Here is a 22,118-nt window from a genome sequence, read left to right as displayed (position 1 = left end):
TTTTTTTTTTTTTTTTACAACCAATTAAATGTTCTCCTAAACTGTAAATACTTCTAACTTCAATTTGCATTTTTCCCCTTGCTTTTTGGGAGTCTGCATGCATATGGGCAGCGTATTTGTTTCCCAGCTTTACAGCCAGTTTTGGAGATCTTATTTCCCAGCAGTGTAGTACAGGTCACAGGCCGAGAAAACCCGCTTCAGTCTCTGCCTTTGCAGGACCTATATTATTTATGCCTTTTCTGACAGTTAGATTCTGAACGCCACTTAAAGCCCCGTTGTGCTAGCAGCGTGTTTCCCCACCAGGCTGGACTCGCCCAACGCTCTCCTTGTTTTCCTACACCCAGACCTTCAACCTAGTTCAGATGCCAGCCGGAGCAGCTGGTCCCTGCAACGCGCTCCAGCAGCTGATCGTCCCGGTGGCGCGACCAGGCAGGCAAGGGACCCAGCGCTCAGTTCACAGTCCCTGCCGAGAAAACTCGTTCCTCTTTCTCTCTAGCCAAGGACTTGGTACGTCATTCCCTGCCTCGGTGGTGACACCGGCATCTGGAGACAGGCAGCCTGTCTTTAAGAGTTACAAACCACATCCAGACCCAACGCTTCATTCAGGAAAAAAAAAAAAAAAAAGGTGGTGTGAGATAGCATAGCAGCAAGATTATGTTTCTGGCAGAATATTCTCCTCTTTCATTCCTTTGAACGTGAGTGGTTTTAATGCATCATCTTGTCTGTATGCCGTGTGCTGCCCGAGTCCTGCTTGGAAGCGTGGACAGTGTCAGGACGGCCAAAGAGAAAAGGATACGCGCTTGTGTTCAGATATTGCTGAGCGCAGGTGGGTACTCATGGTTTTGGAAACGGTTATGTGACGATGTGAAAGCAACTCTGACTACAGCAACATTTTGGGACTGTGAAATAAGTAACCAGTGGCAGATTTCTTGTCCCCGCACCAGCCCTTCTGATTGCTTCCGTTAGTGTCACTTCAGCGGTGTCCGAACTACACCTTAGCCTGATCATCACCAGCTTCTTTCTAATGTGGGGTCATGCCTCCCTTTATATCTCGTCCTTTGCTGGACTGCTGTTGGGTTGTAATTGCATTGGATTCCTAATAGAGTTTCTTGGTCTGCTGTCACAGCGTGATTGCAAGAACTTGTGTTGCATTGAATGTGGTCTTGATTACTTGCCAATTAAAGTGCAAGGAAAACACTTACTACAATCTTCTCCTTTAAAATTACATCTAGATTCCATCTCTCCTAAAGGCTACAGGAAACTTGCAGAGATTGTTTCCAGTTGTCCTGTCTTCCTACTGTTAGTATTTGGCTTGGTGAGGTAGGTAGATAAATATTGTGGGCTTGTTGTTGGGGTTTTTTTTCCAGGGCTTCTAATTTTTTTGATTATGGTTCTTTACATGCAAAACAGAAGCAGAAATGACTTCCTGAAGTCAAATTTTGCTCATTGCTCATATACCAGGTCGCTTGGGGTTTACAAGGCTCGGGATGGTGCCTCTTTGAAAAGAAGATACGTGGAAGCAGATGGTCCTGTGGTAGCTGAGCATGGAAGGAGACGCCTGAAGAACGTGTGTGGTGGCAGGAAGGATGTGTTAGATGCGGGAGCAGAGACGAGCTGGGAATGTAAGGAGGCAGTGTGCAGGGGACACACGATTTCCAGGAGCCTGGTGGCGTAGGAGGTGCTATACTGTGGTGGCAAATCTCGTGGAGCAGGTGTGCAGGGGCAAAGTGCCTGCCTGCCGCTCCTGGGGCAGCTTGGCCGCGTGTGCTGGGAAAGAGCCAGGGTGAGGCGTGAAGGGAAGCACAAACAGGAGGGGGAGAAGGGAGGGAAAGGAAGAAAAAAAGCCAAGAGGAGTGGGGACAACGTGACAAGAAGCGGGGGGAGCCCACCTGTGAAGGTAGCCGTGAGTTTCTGTTTATCTTGCCTGTGGTTATACTGCAAGGAGGTTTTGAGCTGCTGCCTAATGTGACTGTCAATTATTTTAACTTGTATTTCTCACCTCAGTCCCCATGAAGCGCATTTGACAATAATTAATTTTGTGTGTGCAACTGGGAGTGTATCCTGCTCCTGCAGAGGTGTCAGCTTAATGGGATATGGCTACAGGGGATAACGGGCTGTGCCACCCCGTGAGGGGATTTGGGGGGGTCACCTGTTCATCTGGGCTAATATTTTAATTGTTGGAACATTAGGTTTCCCGCAGTTGAATTGGGATCAGATTAACCTCTGTCTCTCTGAACTCGCATGCTGGCAAGCTCCTTAAACACCATTGCTAATTTTATTTTCTACTTTCAGCACGTATTTAAGATAACTCTTTTTGTTTCATAGGTTAAAGAGGAAATATTCTCACTGGCTGACATCCCAGTGAGCAATTACAAATATTTTACTGTAGTTACAGGACTTGAAACTCAGCCTCAGGCCGTGGGCATCAGAAAATCCGTGCATGGAAATCCCACGTGTTGGAAGACTGGGAGGGTTTCATATGGAGGGATTCCTCCTCATCCTCGCTGAAGTCAAACTCTTGATTTAAAAAAATTAAATTAAAAAAATAGCTCTTGTACTTGTAAATCAAACTTCTGCAAACGGCTTTTGGCTATACCAGTTAGAGAAGGGTTAATAGAGCCTCTTCGTCTCTATTGCTTGTTAACAGAGGTCAGTGATGGGAGAAGCTAGGTCCAAACTGAAGGCTTTTGAAACAGCCCCCTAACTTGCCTAATGAATATGCTGTTGAGATGAACAGGTCATTCAACACTTTTCATGTTACTATTGTCCATCCAACCTTAAATGTCAACTCTTGTCACTCTGATAGGCTGGTTCTGCTTAAAAAGGTTTCCTGGCTTTGTTAGATTCCTAGGAGGGATTTCCCCCTGTCCTTATTCCTAATTGCTGGCAGAACCTTACGGATGTATTTATATCAGCCTTTTCATTCGGGTCAAGTCTTGTCTTCACTAGAGAATTTTGCCAGTGGGTAAGGGTTGTGAAGAGAAGCAATCCAGACAGAAGTGGAAGCGCCAAACGCAGTTGTAATTATACCACTTAAACTGCAGCTTACCGACCACAACGGGATAACTGGCTTTGCTAAAGGCAGGATGGTTGGATACGCCGCCGTGAGGAACATACAACGATGTGCCGGGATTGCTGTGTCTACACCAGGACCATTTCACGGAGACGGTGTGCTGGAGTCCAGCTGCCTGCGAACCATCGGAGCCCGGTGCAGTTCCAGCCTCAGGGAAGGGCCGGGAGTGGGTCTGGTGGAAAGGACCCTTCTGCTGATACCTGCCTTGTAGGTAACCTCTCGTGACAGACCCCCTGCTCTGCAGTTTCTACCAGGGCCTTGAGCACGTCTTTAGATGTTGGGTGTCCAAGCTGCTTGAAAAAAAAACATTTCATGGGAACCGAGTTGCATACCTGGTAGAACTGAATATTTATCAGAAGTGTTTTCCTGAACTACTTCACCCTGTGAACAGCAAGAGTGTTTCTTCTTGGGAGGCTTCTATTTGTCCTGTGATCCACAGTGTTCTGTGGCCTGGAAGGCCTCAGAAAATAACTTCTTAGCTCAGGAGGACAGCAGGCAGATGGCCCCAGGCTTTCCAGCGAGATTTCTCGATGCCTCCGGTATTCCTTGCCTCTAATAGACTCCCTAGTGCAGCGGTCAGGAGCACAACAACATGGGTGCTCCTGATTTTACCACACAGTCGTGGGCTCAACATATTCCAAGGCTGGGTAAAGGGCAAAAGGAGTGATGCTGTAACGGTATCCAGTACCTCATTGAGTTACTTTCCCCCACGGACTTTCTTGGCTTTCTGATACCTGCATCAGCTGGCAGATAGAAAGGTGGAAATTCGGGCATCAGCACTGGAAAATAAAGGCTGATGGAGTGAAAAAGCACATCTCCAAGCGTGTATGCTGCAAACTAGAACTACGGCTATTCCCGGTGATGCTGCCAAATCCGAACCCAAGAAGCTACTCATGGATGAAACTGCTCTGGCAATGCACTGTGTGTTTGAGCTGCACCTCCGCAATGGGAACAAGGTAACTGTTTTATTCCTCCTGGAAATGATCATGTAAGTTTGGGAAGCTTTTCAGACACAATAGCTCATTTGGAGGTTATCATTGCATCGAGGGCCCTAGTAATTTTTCTGTTGCTGGTGTGTTTCTAATTCACTGAGGTGCTTTGAAATGTCAACATGTGAATCCATACCAGCCTCTTCCTAGCTACTAGTAGGTGACGGTACCCATGATCAAGAGAGCCAACGCAGCAAGCACAATGCACTCTGAACAATATTGGACAAACACAGTAAGGACACAACAACAATTCAAATCAACTGTTTGGCTGAAATCATCCCAAGTGCTGAGCAAAGGCCTAGTGAAACCAGCAAGAGGTCAAGTACAAGTTAACGTCAGGCTAACTTTCTACATCAAGACAATCTGGATTCACACTGGGAAGCTTGCTAAAGGTCTTGAGGGCTAATCTTTTACACGTAGTTGTTGTTCTCCAGAATCCCTCTGAGGCATTCACGGTCTCACCGACGAGAACGAGATGGTTGGGATACATTGTGAGAATGCCTGGATGAGCTGTGGAGCTGCTTAGTGGTGGCGAGGATGTACTTTCCTTACTATACCCATCATATGGTGTTACATATTGCTCTGGTCCTTTTCAACACTTCTGCGTTCTGAACATCTTAAATACATGGTGGGCCTTATTTTGCTAGCCGTCTGACACAACTGGAGCAGAACTGTGAGAAGGCTGACCCCACCAAGCTGTCTCTAGTGTTCAGATGAGATCTGCTTGTTGGCTGAAGAATAGATGAACTTACTCTAGACCTCAGGCGATTCTAGGAAGCAGAAGGCAGCACTTCACTTGTAACTGTGGATGACTTTCCTGAATTTAAAGTGTATTTATGTAATCTGTTGGTTTTGTTGGAGGACTCCTTGGTGACTCTGGATTTTTTCACAGCAGCCTCCCTGTTCTATCATCTCTAGCTGAAGAGGAGATGTCATTCCATCTTGGCAGGTAATGACGTGGCCTCAGCTGTTTGTATCTCTGCCGTTTCCTGGACAGCACCAACATGATATACGTGGGCCAGAAGCCTTCAGTGTTTAGGACAGGACTTGGCGGTCAATCTTTGTGGTTACTGCAAGTATTGGAAGCTGTCTGCTTGCTATGGGACCTTGAACCAAATTTCATGCCTAAGTCCTTATATTCAAGATCTTGCCTGGCCTGGGTCCCTTCTGTGGGATGCAGGATATGGCTGACAGTTGCTTAAAAATGTAGCATGTGTTTGCCAAATAAATCCTGCCTGTAGCAATCATGGTGAGGACCAGGCCAGAACTTTCTGAAGGGAAGGTAGAAGACTATGCATTGAGCTCTCCTACCATCGTTGTAAACCTTGCTGCCTTCTGTGAAAGAGCTGGGTATCCTAAAATTTCTTTTAGTTCGGGTTTTCTGCTCATGCCTCCTTTAGCATAAATACATGGTGATCCGTAATATCAAAACAAACAAACAAACCAACCCCTAAAATTTGCCAAACCCACACTTTTTAGGAGTGTGTCCCTTCTGCACCCTCCTTTGCCTTGGCTCTGGTACTCGCCTGACTCCTTGGTACGCTGCCTCAGCCCGCTAATCCAGCAGAAAACTAACCCAGCAAAAAAAAGGAGGTTGAATTTTGGGCTTTGTTTGTTTATTTTTCATTAGGTTAGCGAGCTGCCTTGGCTCCCAGAGGGGTGAGGTGAAGGCCAGAGCTGGGGTGTGGAGGAAGTGGGATTGCATGGCCTGGAAGAGGTTGCGGCAAAAGGTTAGATTTGCTCAGCCAACTTTCTAGACTGTTTTCTTGGTGCGCGGCAGGAAAGCGCTGGGATGCGGGGGCCAGGTGCTATGTGCAGGGCAGAGGGCACTGCAGGATAATTTCTTTCAGCAGTGGCAGTTCTGGTAGAAGCTTTCCCTATGGGGGTTATGGTCACCCATTCGCTACTTAGCCCTCTGCTGCTTTCAAAACCATGCTGCAAGTGCTAGGACAAAACCTTCGACCCAGCTGTCTCAGCTACCAAAATATCTCCTTTGCTCCTTGACCAGCTGTCAAAACTTTTCTGGCCTTCCTAGAACAAGCGTCTTAGGGAATGTTTCCCTTGGCCTATGAGAAATGAGAGGGATGCTCTGGAGATGACGAGCAGAACTGCGCATTCGATGCCAGGTGCCTGTCCGAAGCAAACTCCTAAGGAAGCCTGTCCATGGGGGCTGCCACCCCTCGTCTTTGTAATGCTCCCAGCTTGGCGTGCTCTGTCGGATGAGAATGTGGTTCAAGGAAGAAAGTGCTTCAGATCAAAAAAATCATGCAACTCCAGAGCCAAGAAAAAAAGCCTTAATTATTCAACTAGTTTGAAACACTTTAAAGTATCCCTAAAAATAGGTGAGAGGGATGTTTGTCAGCTACAAAGAGATTTTCCTGCAGTAGTATTGCTTGTCTTATTTTATGATGATGCTACAGAATACAGTCCCTCAGGTAGGCTCATTAATGTTTGTGAATGAACCCCTTGTTTTATGCTTTTGGTTTTAGAAGGTAGAAATAGGGCAAGAAGCTAGTAAGACTGGTTTTACCATATATGCTTTGGAAAGCCTAAGGACGCAGGTGTAAGGTCTGTATAAGCCTCAGCGGTTCTGCGTATGGATGACAATTGGATTTGGGCGCTCGCTAGACCAGCTGAGAAGGTGTACCCATAGGGAGAAATCTAGGCAGGACCTTGGCTAAAATCCTGGGTGAAATTCTGCACGCTTCCCAGTGGATCTGTCAGCAGGAGGCTGGCACTCTTCTATGTCTCATCAGTCGTTTTGTTTTGATCCCTTCCGGCAAAGGCAACCTGTGACCATATGTTGTTATAGCCATAAGCGCTTCCACAGGGCAGTATCGGGTAAACCCCACTGCCTGTCAGCGCCTCAGCCCAGGGTGGAGGCTTCTTTTCACTATCTATTCCTTAAAGAGGGCAACTGTTTCTTCTGGCTATCATAAAAGAAGGGTGGCAGTTACGCCCAGCCCATAACAGTATATGGTGGTTTCTGAGTCTTACCGCTCCAGCCTTAAAATAACAGCTTTTTTTTTCCTGAGCCAACCAACAATTGTGGTCAGCCACTAATACCAGTTTAACCATTTGGCAGCTGCCCTATAGGAAACAGCTCTTCCAAGAGAGCCAAAGGAGCTCTTGTCCCCTCGGCCCCAGAGCCACACTGGGTTGGTTTCAGTCAGAAGGGCATCTTTACACATTTCCTTGTATACAAGGAAAATAATAACAACAACGTCTATAATAACAAACAAATCCTAGAAAGTCAATACCAAACAAATTGAGGAAGTAGGTTAGAAATAGTAATTCAAGTTAATTGGTTTGGTGTTTTATTTGACAAACAAGTGGGTAAAACTCTCTGATTCCCACCCCGACAAACACGCAGTTTCTCACTCTGTAGTTCCTTTTCCATCCATCGCGTGTTGGGACTGTCAGCAGAGTTTATTTTGGGCTCAGTTCCCTCCCTGTTATGCACAGTAGTAAGCGGCTCTGCAAACAGTGCCATTGAAATTGGAATCGGGCCCTGACGGCTTTAGGGCAGAAATTAGCAATAAAGGGCTATTGTAGGCCCGGGGTTCCCACCCTCTCCCCCGGGATGCTGCCGTCGCTGTCCCTTGTCCCTTCCCATGGCTCCGCGTCTCCCCGGGGATGCGGCTACCCCTCGTCCCCCTGCTCTCCCAGGGGATCTCATCTTCAACAGGGCACCCAGGCGTGCGGAGCCCGAACTCCGCGTTGCCCATTACTGCGGGACAGCGCAGAGGAGGCCGGGTGGGGTGGCGGTGGGGTGACTGAGCACCGCACGGCCCCGATCCGTTCCGAGGTGAACGGGGGCAACCGGCTCCCCCCGGGCAGCCGCCACCACGTGGCGAGGACAGTTTCCCGGCCCGTGGCCGGGGCTCCGCGGGGCGCGCAGCGGGGCGGAGGGGAGGTGGAAAGGGGGCGAAAGTTGGCGCGCGCCGCCGCGCTCCCCTTTCCCCGGCGGGCGCTCGTTTTGAATGAATGACCTCACCCGCGCCGGCCAACCGCCGGGAGGCCGCGCTTAATATTCATGAGGCGGCGGGCCAATGAGCGGGCGAGGAGGTTGTTTTAAACGGCGGAGCCCCGCAGCCAATCAGGCCGCTCTCGTAGGCAGCCAACGCGAGGCTGAGCCGCGCCGCGCCGAGCCCCGCGCCGTGCCCTGCGCTCCCGCTCCCCTCCACACTCCCGCGAACAATACAGGTACGTGCAGCCCCGCCGCAACTTTTCGGGGGGCGGCTGCCCCCTGCCCGGCCTGCCGCCGCCCCGCCCTGCCCCCCCCCCTCCCCCGCCTTCGCCTCTCCGCTCTACCTGCCCCCCCGGCTTTTTTTTTTTTATTTATTATCGTTTTTATTTTTTTTTGTGTTGTTTTCCATTCCTTCCTTCGAGTTTTGTGCGTTTTTTTTTTTTAATTCAAAAAATCGGGAAAATCACCCAAAACTTTTTTTTTTTCCCTCCCCCCCGCTCTCAAAGGGGATCGGTGGTGCCGGGGCAGATGCTGCGCGCAGCTGGAGGGGTGCAGTGTTTGCCCCCCGTCCTCCTCCCCTGCCCCACCAGGACCCCTCCCCTCCCCGGGCGCGGAGGGGCTACCTGTCCCCGGTGCAACCCGGTTTCTCCGCGCCGGGCTCCCGTACCGCCGAGAGTAATATGGCTGGTGCAGCAACTACACCGGGACTAACTCCTCTTCTCCCCCGCATGGGCAGGGATTTTTCTCTGCCGCCTCCTAATGTCGCACGGCAAAACGCGCGGCGCCCTCGGCTTTTATTTGCCCCCTTCCCCCCCCCGGGTGGGCTCGGTGGGGCTGGCGGCGGTGGGAAAGTTGTTGGCCGTACGCAGTGCCGTGCCCGCTGTTTATTCTGCATTAATATGGCTGTCGCTTTAGCATCTGACAGGGATAAACCCTGCGCGCTGCGCCCGTCGGTCCCGGCGAAGCAGTTGTGTTTTTTTTCTCGCCGCTTCCAAACTCCCCCGATCCCTTCGCCTCTGCCTCCGCCGCTCTTCCCCTGCCCGGGAAGGTGTCTCCGGCGGGGCTGCGCCCGCGGCGGGGCCCCGCATCGCCTCTTCCCCGCGCCGCGCCGCCCGTGCTGTGGGCATTAATATGGCTGGCGCTGGAGAGCCCCGGCGAAGGGAAGAAAGACGTGTAAGCGGCAGAGGGATGGGGAGGGGGGTCGCGGCGGGGGAAATCTCCTTCCCGGCGCCCCGCGGGGGGCTCAAACCTTTCGCTTTCGCCCCGGCTCCTCTTTCCCCACCGCCCCGCGCCCTCGGCCGGGCTCTGGGGGGCCGCCCCGGGGCTCTCCGCACTCTTTTTTTTCTGGCGGCGCGGAGGAGCGTAGCGGCGGCGATAATGGCTGCACGGGAGCCTTTGTTAGAGAGCGCTGCGCTAGGCGGGGGGGGGGGGGGGGGGGGAAGAGCGCCTCCCGCCCGCGCCCCGGACCCGCCGCCCCCGCCGCCCGGCGGGGGGCCGAGCGGGGAGCCCCTTCTCGGCGGGGGCGGCGTTTTGGCGGGGCCGGGGGCGGCGGGCGCGGGGGGCCGAGGGCGGCGGAGCGGGGGGGGAGCGCGGCTTTGTTCGGGCGGCGCGGCGGCGGCGCCGGGAGAAGCCATCTTAGCGAGCGGGGCCGGCCTTGGGCGCGGAGCGGCGGCCGCCGCCGCCGTCGCTCCCCGCTGCCGCTCGCACCGGCCGCCCCGGGGCCGGGCCGGCGCCCCCGCTCGCCGCCCGGCCCCCCGGCTCCCCTCGCCCGCCGCCCCGCCGCATTTCAGGGGCACTTTCTTTCATCAGGAGGCATTTCACAAAATGGAAGATGAATTATTGGCGTCTGGCGGAGCCGCCGCTGCCCCCTCCGCCCGCCGGCCCCGGCCCCGCCGCAGGTGCCCGCGCCCCGCGACGCGGAGCCCGGCGGCCGCGGTGACCTTGGCGGGGAGCTGGGGGGGGGGGAGAAGATGGCGGGAGCGGAGCGGAGGGCAGGCCGGCCGCCGCGGGCCGCTCGCCCCCAACTTCGGGAGCAGGAGGCGGCCCCGGCCCCGCTCCGGCCTGTCCGCCGGGTCCCGTCCTCCCCAGCCCCGTTCAGGCGGGTTCCGTGTCCCGGCGGGAGCGGGGACCCCGCCGAGCCCCGGCACCGGCGGGAGAGGGCGGCTTAAAACTGCGCTCGGGGGGCTGATGGGCGCAATTAAATATTAACGTTGCACCAATAAAAAAAAAAAAAAAATTTTCAAACGCTTGAGAAGCTGTAAGTAGGAAATATTGCTGCGGGATTTTTCTATTATTTTATTTATTTTTTTTCTTTGAGGGGAAAGAAAATAACAGGGAAAGGAGCGGGGGGAAAGAAATACATCCCAAAAGTTAGCATCGTCCTCTCAGTGACTTGCTAATCACATCTCCGCACTGACCACTACGCCTCCGAACATGTGTCACTTGGTGGAGCACGAGCAAGCGCTGCTCACCTCGCAGAGCTCCACGGGTCCCATTGTGTTTAAAAGTAGCCTTTCTTTGCACGCCTTGTGATATGTGAAAGGTTATTGCACTTTTACAGGGGGGAATAATCTGTCCTGCCTTTTTACCTGGGTGGCAGCTGCTAACGTGAGCGCTCCAGCCCCTAAAGGGATAAGTCATAGCCTGGCACTGCACATGCCACTCAAGCCCCGGTGCGGTAGCCAACTAAAACAAATATTTTATATTAGTTCGTAAATAACTCTTAATGGGCTGGAGTGTGTGTATTTAATAGCCTGTCTCCAGTCTTTGGACATGATGTAAATAGGTATCAATGTAAAACTTAAATCCAGGGGCCGGTTTCACTTGGCTCAAGTCTACAACCCAAGTGTCAAGGAAGAATAATTTAAGTCTCTGTATTGGGGGTGGTAAGAAGCGTTGGGGGGGAAGAAAGGAATGTGTTACTGATGGGACAACGCTTCAGAGGACAGTGGTATGTGTGTATATATATATAAAAACATATGCACACCATATACATATACACACATATGTATACACATTCTCACATATTTACTTGTTATTTTTTTACCCCCCCTTTTTCCCCTCTTCCCTACAGAGTCAAGATGGCTAAAGGTGATCCGAAGAAGCCCAAGGGCAAGATGTCTGCCTATGCCTTCTTTGTGCAGACGTGCCGTGAGGAACATAAGAAAAAGAACCCAGAGGTTCCAGTCAACTTTGCAGAGTTTTCCAAGAAGTGCTCGGAGAGGTGGAAGGTACCTGAATTTGTGACTTCCTGATGGGATGACTTGTGGTATCGGCTAGGATGATGTGCATGTGTCTGAACACGAAGGGAGCCGGTGCTGTTTTGGTCTGTGTGCCGTTCTTGGCTGGGTGTCTCGGCCATTGATCGGGTGCTGCTGATTCCTGTAATGGTTGTGAAGGCGTCAGCCCAGTGTTTCTGCCCGTTCCGGTGCTTCCCCTGCAGCCTGGCCTTTTCTCCTGTTCCCAAGCAGCGTCCTTTGGCAGCCACCTCCCTCCAGGCCTGTGTCCTCAAGGAGGACCCTGGCTGTACTTGTTCCATTCCCCTTGCTCCCGTCCGGCTGGGTATGCCAGCGGTGGCTGCAGTCGCCGGTACAGGACCTTCGTCCCCAAGGTGTCCAGTTAGAAAACAAACAAATTCTGAAACTCCCCTATCGAGTCTCTATGTGTTGGCTTGTTTACTTAAAGTTTGCCAGCTATTGAGCAGTTGGGTAATCCCAGGTTTGGTGTCTTGTTTTTTGGTTTTTTTTTGGTTGTTTTGTTTTTTTTAGACCATGTCAAGCAAGGAGAAGGCTAAATTTGATGAAATGGCAAAGGCTGATAAGGTACGATATGATAGAGAAATGAAGGACTATGGACCAGCTAAGGGTGGCAAGAAGAAGAAGGACCCCAATGCCCCAAAACGACCACCGTAAGTAACTTTAAAGCATTAAATGCACAGGTATTTTTGGGTTTTTTTTTCATGTCCTGTAACACAGCTGATGGGCTTTCATAAAGGAAGTAGATGGGGCATCCTGTTGGTATAGCAGTATTGGTGGTATTAATAGCGTACCGATACTGGCTTGTAAATCTTAATGGGCAGCTTCTAATCTTGAGCATGTAGAGCACTAACAGGAATGGTCAGTGCTTGGTACCCTTAATCTCATGGTGACGGAAGACATGGAAATGACCGGGTCACAGTGAGACTTGTGCATCTAAGATGAAATTGGATGGGGAGAGATAGACAACACTTGATTAAAACCAGCACTGGGTGAAGGCTGCAAGTCTGGGTCTCAGTAAAATCAAAGCATGTTTGGTTTTGTGGGTAAGAAAAAGTGTTTCTACCCAGCCTGTGGGTGTGTGTGTGTGGGTGTTGTGGGTGAGGGACGGAGGAAGGGGGCGCTCCCTGGGTGCGGTGCTGACTGTCCTCTGGTGCTTCTCCCCAAGGTCTGGCTTCTTCCTCTTCTGTTCAGAGTTCCGCCCCAAGATCAAGTCCACAAACCCTGGCATATCCATCGGGGATGTAGCAAAGAAACTGGGCGAAATGTGGAACAACCTCAGTGATGGTGAAAAGCAGCCTTATAACAATAAGGCAGCTAAGCTGAAGGAGAAGTACGAGAAGGTAAGGCTAGTTTTCACTTGTGCCTCTTCTCTACTGGCTCTCGTGTTGATGTGTGGCTGTACCATAGACCCAGCCAAGGCGTCCCCAGCGTAGCGAGCATCTCCGGCTGTCAGACCTGTTCTCATCGCGCTGTGTGCAGGGTAGCCCAGCGCCGCGTACGTTGGGCTGGAGCAGGCTAGCGAGCCGCAGGCGGGCTCCGGCGAGGAGGGAGAGGTTTCCCCCGTGATGCGCAGCCGCGGCTGCTCGTGTTGCTCCAGCAAAGGGTTTGCCGTGCCGTTAAAGGAGCTGTGTCCCGTTAGCAGGAAACCTTTAAGAGAGGCTGGGTTCTCTTCTCCTCCTCAAAGAAGTAACGATGAACGCAGGGTTCGAGGCCTCCGTCATCAGGAGGCAGCGGAGTATGCTTAGGTGTCTGCATACCTGTGTACGATAGTGCTGGGTGTCCCCTTCTGGGAGTGCGGCTGTGGAAGGCCAGTCCCTTGTAGGTTAACGCCCGCCACTGTACAAATGCTGTGTGTGCTTGCTGCTTAGAGCAAATTAAGACATCCCCTTGACTTTGCAGGATGTTGCAGACTACAAGTCTAAAGGAAAGTTTGATGGCGCAAAGGGAGCAGCGACCAAAGCTGCTCGGAAAAAGGTAGAGGAAGAAGACGAAGAGGAGGAGGAGGATGAAGAAGAGGAGGATGAAGATGATGATGATGAATAAAACTGTACAATACTTGTCTCCATGTGAATACCATAGAGTAGGGGAAACACCATAAATGAAGCACCTCTTATTTGAGATGGTGTCTCTTGCCCTTATTAGGCTTAATTAAAAAAAAAAAAAAATTTGGATTCCGATCGCGTTGTAGTTTCTAAAAGTGCTCTAGAAATTGTAACTGGTTTACATGAAGTGGCCATGGGTGTAGTGAGCACCCTGAAACTGTATCAAAGTTGTACATATTTCCAAACATTTTTAAAATGAAAAGGCGCTCTAGTGTTCTCCTAACTCTGTGCACTTTGCTGTTGGTGTAACAAAGCATTTAAAAATGTTTCAAGCATTTTTTTAATTTGTAAGGTGGTGTTACTATATGGTTATTGGCTAGAAAATCCTGGGTTATAAACTGTACATATCTATAGTTTGTAAAAACTAGACAGATTCTTGTGGTACATGCTTAGAGTTATGATGCCTTAGAGGAGCAGTGATTACTTGGAAAGGCTGTATGTTCCCCGGGGTGCCATGGCCCAAAGCATGCACTGTGAGGGTAGATCTATTTACACTACAGTGGGCGTCCATTTAGCTTAAAGTTGTCTTTCTGTATATAGTGAAATAGCATTCTGCTGCCATTCTTAGTTGTGGAAGGGGGTTCAGCTGGCATGAGAAGTGTATGGATTTTTTTAGTTAAGTGCGGTAGTTTTTAAACTGAAACTGTAGACATCTCTTCATCGTCAACCAAGTGAAGAGCCAGTGCAGCAACTGAAGTTCAAAAACACTCTGTACTTAAACGAATTTGCAACGTTCTGTTTTTTTTGTATGTTTAGAATGCTGAAATGTTTTTGAAGCAAAATAAACAGTATTACATTTTTAAAACTGTTCTTGACAACACTCTAAATTTCTGGTTTAAAAGGATCTTAACAACAGCAAGAGGTTCATTTTGAAGTCTGTGGCATCCCTCAGGGCTGGTGACTTAGGAAACATTCTGACTCAAGGATTTAAAAAAAAAATTAAAAAATAATAAAAAAAAAAAATAATAATGGTGGCCAGCCAAAACTGGCTGAATTGAAAGAGATGGCTGCTCCAGCTAATATGCAATCGTAACTGTTTATGGCTGAGTGGCATAAGATGCTATGCAAGTTTGAACTTTATTACTTGAACTTGGGAGCCTAAATGAACATTCATGACGTAATTGTTTGTTTGTGTGTGTATATAGCAGCATTCAGAGATGCAGAGAAAGGTAGGTGGCTAGGAATGAGGCTGACACCATGAAATAAGTATAAAAGCATAGTTTGGATTTTTTTTTTTTCCAGTTGTGTTGGGTAAATTTATAGCCCAAATGCATTGCTGTACATATTAAAATGTGCCTTTTTTGTCCTGTGTTACGCTGTTTCAGACTTGTGGTTTTTTCTAGCATTTTAATTCGTGGCAGGAGCCAGGCGCCTAGTCTTAACTCCCCGCTGAAGTAGGAGCAGGTACTTAGTCTGTGTCCTTTCTCTAGTGACGCAAGTTTTAACACGCGTCGGGTGCTGCGAGGTGGGTTGGGGGAGTAACGCAGGTCTCTTGTCCCCTTCGGTGACCAGCTGGCTGTGCCGCAGTCACTTGCTGTCTTTCCGGTTCCAAGCTGGGGATGTCTTGCAGCCCTTGGAAGGGAGAGGTAATGCCTGGTCTGTAGCCGGTGACTCAAACCTCATTTTTCCTTAGCACGGAAACTGCACGAACTGGGAAAACTCTAGCACCCCCTCGCTACCCTTGAATTCCTTCCTTGTGCTGGTTGTAGCTAGTGGGTGTTTGCTTGGCAGCAAGGAGGAGATGGGGGTGTGAGGATACTGGTGTTAATAGCAGGTCAAAGACACGGCTGCCGGGTGCAGCTGATGAGGAGAACAGGGTAACTCAGTAGCGTAAACTGCGGGTACAGGCTGCTGCCACCCCTTCCTTTGGGCCAGGCTTACAGGCAGTAACTACTGCTTCTAACGCGGATAAAACTGCTTCGTTGGCTAATTGGGTAGCACATCTGGCTTCCTGTGACTGCTCAACAACCGTAGCATCTTGGCAAAATGGTCTGATCTAGTGTTGAGATGGACTAGGACCTGAAAGCAAAACCAAGCAGAACTCAGTGGCGGATGAAGCACTCTAATAACACTTACCAAATGAAGCAACATGTGGCAATTTTTTTTATAAGGCGAAGTTACAGTTGGATCACTTAGAAATATTTCTATAACTGCTTAATTAGGGCAGTTCTTCAATGTGTCTTCAATGCACACAAAAAAAAAAAGTGTGAAATTGGCCCCCGTTTTATGGGAAGTTGCGTTTTTAAAAGCCTCAATAAAGCTGCATCTGGAAAAGAAATAGGTACCTTTGTATTCGCTACCCTTTCTGCGCGTCTTCTGGTGCGAGGGAGACGACGAGTGGAGATTCCAGCACGTGGAAATTTGATGGGGAAGTGGTGGAGCAGAAGAGAAAAGCGATGGCATCATTTCAGGAGCTGTAATACTGTTTCTATTGTCTAGTTGGCAAAATCTCCCCTTAGCCACATATGGGAATTAGTGTAGATCACTGCTGTGCAAATCGAGCTTGGCTTTGAATTAACTGCTAGTGAGCTGAGCCCCTATCGATAGTGTTAGCAAATAAGAACTAGAGCTGACACCTCTTTGTCTTCGTTCTATTGGAAATCTATCGAGTTGCAGGGCTTGATTAAGGTCTTGGACCTTACAGTGTGCTACCTATTCCTGCTCCGCAGATTCCTAAAATATGGCATGTCTCGGGGATGCCGTTCAATACAACGCTAGTGCAGGACTCCAGGGACTCAAATTTGGATATTGCAGATGTAGTGACGATGTTTCTTCCCCCAATGCTCTGCCATTCATAAATACCATCGTGTGAATGTATATAAATAACACATGATTTCCTCCCCCCCCTCCCCCCCTCCACTGTTGTTTGCATTCTGAGATGTCGTGTCAAATATTGGGAACTGCTTAATTTCACCCAGCTCCGTGTTTTTTGATAGAACACCCTCCAAATGCTCTTTCTCTCTGCTTTGAAATGCTTGTGGTGTTTCAGAGCAGACATTTCTGCTTTGGGCTGCGGTACAGCTAAAACTTCTAGTTTGACTTTAGTCCCAAGCCAAGCAGAGTAAATATGTCTCTTATTAACTCCGTTATGTGTAGGGAAGGGTAACGATAAAACAGATTGAGGGAAAGGGAGGGATGAAGAAAGACTCTTCCTTGTGTGAATCGGACAGAGCTGTCTGCGGGACCGCTTGTGTCCCCAAAATGTGGTTTGTTGCCTCTCCCACCCCGTGCCTGCTGAGGTGGGATGTGAGGATGAGGGAGCTCAGTGAAGAAGAAGGGACGGTGCAGTGCCGCAGCTGTTAAAGCCTTCTCGCTGCTCGACTGGATGGGGTGGTCTCTCCGGGTGCCCAAAACAGTGGCAGAGGTGTGAGAGCTTTTCCTCGAGGGAGAACATCTGGCGGTGCGGATGCGGGGCAGGGATGGGCAGAGGCAGGCAGGGTGCTGCCCCCACTTCCCACGGTTGGTACTGTCTGATTTGCGCTCAGGACTATAAGTAGTCTCGAGAACATGCTTGCTACCAAAATGCCCCACGTCCCTCGGAAATCAAACCTGCTGGGAGAGTGACGGGATGAACGGGGCTGCCCAGCTGCTCTGCACAGGCCCGATCCCGCCACTGCCAAAAACGAGCCCGGCAGTCTATTAGCACGACCCGGGAGGCAGAGGAGCGATGCTCTCCCGCTGCTCTGTAGCCTATATGTTTCTAAATTCAGTTGAAACGCAGTAAATACTTGGTGTGAGCCCTTAGACTAGAGGGGGGGGCTCCGGGGGAGGGACTGCATGGGGAAAGCCCCACCGCTGGTGTGGGGTTTGATCCCCCCAAGCAGCCACGACGAAAACCACACTGCCAGCTGGTTTCCTACCGCTCATGTCGGTATCCTAATGCATCTGTGGGGAAGCAGTGCATTAATTTTTCCGTAATAAAATTAATTAAAAATCCTAGTCCAAATGCATATTGAATCAATTAGCAGTGAACGGCTGCAGCTCTAACGGAGGTCCATAGGAAGGTGAGAGTCTGCTTTGGGGATCGTACTGGGGATACAGGCAGAGTCGAAACACCTCTCTTATCTGCTGCCTTTGAACGGCTGATTTTTATATAGTTTTATTCACTCCTAATAAGACCTGCAGGAGCAGCAGTGAGGTGCGAGGGCTTCTCTTGGCCCTGGCTCAGGCGGTGGCATGTGAACGGCTTTTCGCTTCCAGCCTCCAGCACAATTCTGGCAGCCACCCCGAGTTTGTGTTTTCCCTCTGCTCGCTCAGGCTGTTGTTCCACGGGCAGGGAAACATCCCCCAAGTAAGCTCTTTTCTGACGAGGGCTTCGGGAAGCAAGGCTTGGACCAGGAGAAGGGGCTGGGGTGGGACGTCCCCGCTGGCTTTGCTGGGGCCAGAGCAGAGCTGCGCTGATGGCCACGCTGCCGGTCGCTTTCTGACAAGCCCCACTCTCCCCTCTATGAGTGTGAGCCCGAGCTCGCTCTCCTCTAAGAGATAACGGGAGGAACTGTGACAAGTGACATATTTATTTCTTTCTGCCAGCTTTTAATGCAATAAACTGAATTGCAAATTGCAGCTGTGCTGCACAACAAAGTGTGCTGGAGACCCCGTTACCCATCAGTTGCTCTCTAAACATATTTCAGCTTGCAGGGGAGAAGGGACCAATAACCAGTGTGTCCGGCGGGGGTTTCATGCTCTACGAAGTGTCTTCATCCCTTCTTGGCAGGCTGGGAGCACGCTGTGTGCCGGCCTCCGCTTGGCCAGCATTTGGCAACCTGTGTTCAAAGCGCTCCGCAAACGTCTCATCCTTCTGATAAGTCTGAGATGTACGTGCTAAAGCGGGATGTGGATAAGGGGTGGTTCCTTGCCTGTGCTAACGACCTCGATTGGAGTTCTCTGCTGCTAAGAGCTTTTCCCCGAGTGCCCTCCTGCACCTGCATCCCTAAATTAGGCAGGAGGAAGCAGCCACGGCCCTGCTAGAGCTGACGGCTACATCTCCTGGGTGGTGGGTACCTCCTTCTCTTGTTTTTGGACATGGCAGGGCCTCACAGAAATGCCTGTGAAGTAGCTAACCCAGGGTTAGTCATTCTGTCAAGGCAGGGCAGAGAGAACAAGTGACCTCTGCGGGAGTGGGGAGCCGGGGCACTGCGTGGGGCAGCAATCCTGGGGCTGGGGGGGCTGGGGTGCATGAAAGCAAATTCTTGTCTTGTGGATGCTGAGAGGCGGAACCGCACTGACTGTGGTAAGGGGATGCCTGTCCTGTAACTGTGTCCTCCGACATGGGTGGCTTCGTGTCCCTGACTGAATCCAGCAGCCAGGAAAATCACGGCTGGGAGCCGAGCCTTGCAGTGGGACTGTGTGTTTTGATGGTGGTTGCTGTGGTGACTTTTCAGCCCCTGAAGTGCAGAGTGCCGCGGCTCCGTCCCCGTACCTGGTACAGGTACACCACCTCACCTTGCTTCTGGCTGGGCTCTCCCCACCGAGACGCCCGAGGAGCAGGAGCAGCCCCTCTCTGCGGGTGTCGCAGGCTGCTGTAGCCGAGCTGTGTAAGGAGAGAGCCAGGTAGGATGCTACAAGTGATAAAGCTGTTTTTTCTTCCCAGCCCCTCCCCTTGTAAAGCTCCCTCAGGTATTTCAAGTCAGAAAAAAAAAATAAGCTCTTTTTAAAAATATTAATCAAGCATGGCCTGGTGGCTTTGTTGTTGTAAGAGCTTATTCCTTGTAAGTGTTTTTAACCGCTTCTTCGTGAAGCTTAAGATTTGCTTTACGTTAGTTTAGAAAATTAATACGTGTAGAAGGGTGAAGTGGTTTGGGGATTGCTTGAGACAAATGTCTCTTGCCTGCCACTAATTACTGCGTCATTGCACTTTTGCTGTGTGTTACCTGGGGTGTAGCAGCAATAATTCATGGTCTTACAAAAGAGGCTCGAGAAAGGTGGGAGCAGCGGCAATCTGGTCTCCAGTTTTCTTAAAGAATTCATTGGTGAGGTTTTGCTCTCTTAAGCTTTAGAGCTCAGGCTGGGCACCTTCCCGGGGCTTGGCTTCTGCAGTTGTTCAAGGTGTTGCTACCTGCAGCTCCTGGCGGAGGTCGGTCCCTGGTAGCGGGGGGAGCAAAAGGAAGCACGTGCTGGGTCAGCCATTGCTTTATTTCGTTGCTTTGTATAGTAATGTAAGTTCTGCAAGCTACTAGGAGAGTTTTCAGACCAAGCTCAAAGATCAAGGTGTCAGTAAAAGTCTTAAAGGGAACCCTTGTTTCCAAGGGCTTCTCTGGAAGTGGAATAAAATCTGAGCAAATAGCATTAAACTGTCTAATTAAAGATGTCTCACTCCTCACTGTCACTAATGTTTCATTCTTTGGGGATTCCCCACTAGAGAGAGTTGTCTAGCAAAAAAATCAGCTAGACAAGACCTGGTATTTTGAAACTTGAGGGCGACTTTCAAAAGCCCTTCAATGGTTTTGGCCGTGGGAACACTTGGCCTTGTTCGTTTTCTCCTGTTCCCCTCTTAGTGCTTTGCCTGGGGAGAAAGCGAAGGTGTCTCCCTTACAGACTACCCTTCGCCATTTGCATGGTGACTTCCATTTCCACATGCCGTTACTCACCTGTGGGGAGCACCAAGAAGTACTCCTGCAGACCCAGGGCGGATGACCCTTGACACTCATCATTTACTGAAAGGCGACGTCTTAAAAACCCGACTCTCCAACAGCAGTCCAGGCTGATCATTCCATGCGTGACGTGGAAAGAAGCCCCCAAACACCTTTTCTCTTTGTTCCCCCCCAAACCCTCCAAATAAATGCCCCCGCAACGCTTATTTCCAGGTGCCGTTTTGCAGATCTCGGCTTTTAAAGACCCATTTTAAAAACCCATCTGTTTCCTCCCCTCTTCCCATTCCCTGCTCTCGCTCTCCCTCTGCCCAGCGAAGCAGCCGCGGTCAGCGAATCCCACCCAATAGCTTCTTTGAGGTGATATAACTTACTCCCAAATTTTGAGAGCAGGCCGGCCTGTCTTCCTGCTACCCAAACGCTTTAGGCAAGATCTTCAGGTGGTGTGGGCTGTTGCTGCGTGCCAGCTCAGACCACCCGCAGGTGCTGTTCCCCTGAGATTTTGGCGCTTGTGGCAGCGTCGGGGCGAGGATGGAGGCTCCCACGATGGAGGAGCTGCTGCCAGCTGGGAGCGTGCTGGACCAGCCGGCGCACGTGGAGCTTGAGTGGTCACGATGGAGGTGGAAAATGGGAGTGGGAGGCGGCTGAGGGATGCGGGGTCTCTGGGTCTTGAGCAGACGGCATCCAGCCCGCAGGGTCTCTCTCCGTATCGGGGACCATATGGTGCCGTATTTCACAGCTGGCCCTGCAAGATAAGGTTCGGCAGCTCGTATAGATGAAAGGGAACAGGTGGTCTCGAAAATGTCTGTTGCTTGTGCTCGGGCCTCTCGTGGAGATGGTTGTGGCCAATGAAATGTGTTGGGCTGTACCAGGGCTGTGCTGGGTTTCTGTGGCGAGCTTGTTGGGCTCCGCTGGGAACTCCTTCTCATGGCAGGGGACAGGAGTACGCTGCTGCGGGGCGAGATAAGGTGTTAAATCATGTATGGATGGGAAGCGCCTTCATATATACATTCTCATCCTGCTAAATATGAGATTCCTGCCCTTTGGAGGCACCCTGGTAGGGTCTCTTCCCCATGTACCCCATCCCAGGCTGTGCTCGGGCACCGGGTCTCGCAGGAGGTGACGGGGCCGTGCTGGAGCACGCTGCGGAGCTGCCGGGTGACAGCCTCTCCCAAAGCGGAGCTGCAAACCTCTGGGAGCCGGAGCGGGATCACCTCCAGCCCTGCAGCGCAGGGGAAGCGAGAGCCGCCCTCTCGCCGCAGAGGTGGGTGCTCCGGCAGCCCCCGGGGAGGGTCTGGGGGGGGCAGCAACTCCAACAAGGGCTTGGGGTGCCCGTGGGGGGAGAGGGGATCCTGCGGGAGCAGCTGATGGTTTGCTAAAAGTCGTCTCCTAAATATGGACATGATTGTTTTTATTTATTTATTTGCTTGCTCTGGAATCTTTGCATTTTTCCCTTAATCCTGGAGGAAAATCAGCGGTGCCCTGCCCGCATGTGACATGGCTGCACACAAACTCCCTTTGTGACTTTTTTTTCTTTCACGGGGGAGAAACGCATTCAGGAAAAAGCAGGGCCCTGACAACAGGAATCAAGTGTTTCTAAATATGGACATCCCTTTTTGGACTAAAAAGTCTTTTTTGTACCATGCATATTTCCCCTGTTAATCATTTCCTTTTGTTCCTCACAAACTTTGGTCCTCCAATGTTATAGGAGGAATTATAGCCGCTCTGTTTGTAAACTTTCCTTTACGATACATGAACTGGCTTGTATGTGAGATGAATTTGCTGGGTTTTCTTTTTTAATGCGGTTAGAAAGGCCAGCGCTCTGGTTACTCACCCTTGCCTTTTCCTTTTTTTTACGAAAACGGTCATATTTGGCCTCAGCCCATCTCGAAATATTGGGGATTTTACAGGCCATTGAGCTTTGCCTGGTCCTATTCACTGCTTTTGTGTTACACTAATTGGCTTGATAAAGAGGGGCCTGGACTCTGTAAAGTGCTTCTCCTCCAAGGTGAAATGTGAGATGGAGGGGGGAAATATTCAGATGTTCACTAGCAGTTATGCTCGCTGGATAATCTGAATGCATCAGAAATCAGCTAGAGCTCAGACAAAGTAGGGGATTAGGAGTCTGAGATGGGCGAGC

At 50.7% G+C, this 22,118-nt stretch overlaps 1 protein-coding gene across 1 annotated transcript; it reads left to right on the top strand.

Moving 5' to 3' along the window:
* Nucleotides 1-8,099: 8,099 nt before the first annotated feature.
* On the top strand, nt 8,100-14,705 carry HMGB3 (high mobility group box 3). The gene is given in 6 exon segments (XM_074601024.1): nt 8,100-8,201; nt 8,204-8,268; nt 11,106-11,262; nt 11,800-11,939; nt 12,455-12,629; nt 13,189-14,705. Coding segments are annotated over 6 exon segments (768 nt in total). The 5' UTR covers nt 8,100-8,114; the 3' UTR covers nt 13,333-14,705.
* The last annotated feature ends 7,413 nt before the right edge of the window (nt 14,706-22,118 follow it).

This window comes from Larus michahellis, chromosome 9, assembly GCF_964199755.1.
Source record: "Larus michahellis chromosome 9, bLarMic1.1, whole genome shotgun sequence".
NCBI lineage: Eukaryota > Metazoa > Chordata > Aves > Charadriiformes > Laridae > Larus > Larus michahellis.
This window is presented reverse-complemented; position numbering and strand designations above follow the sequence as displayed.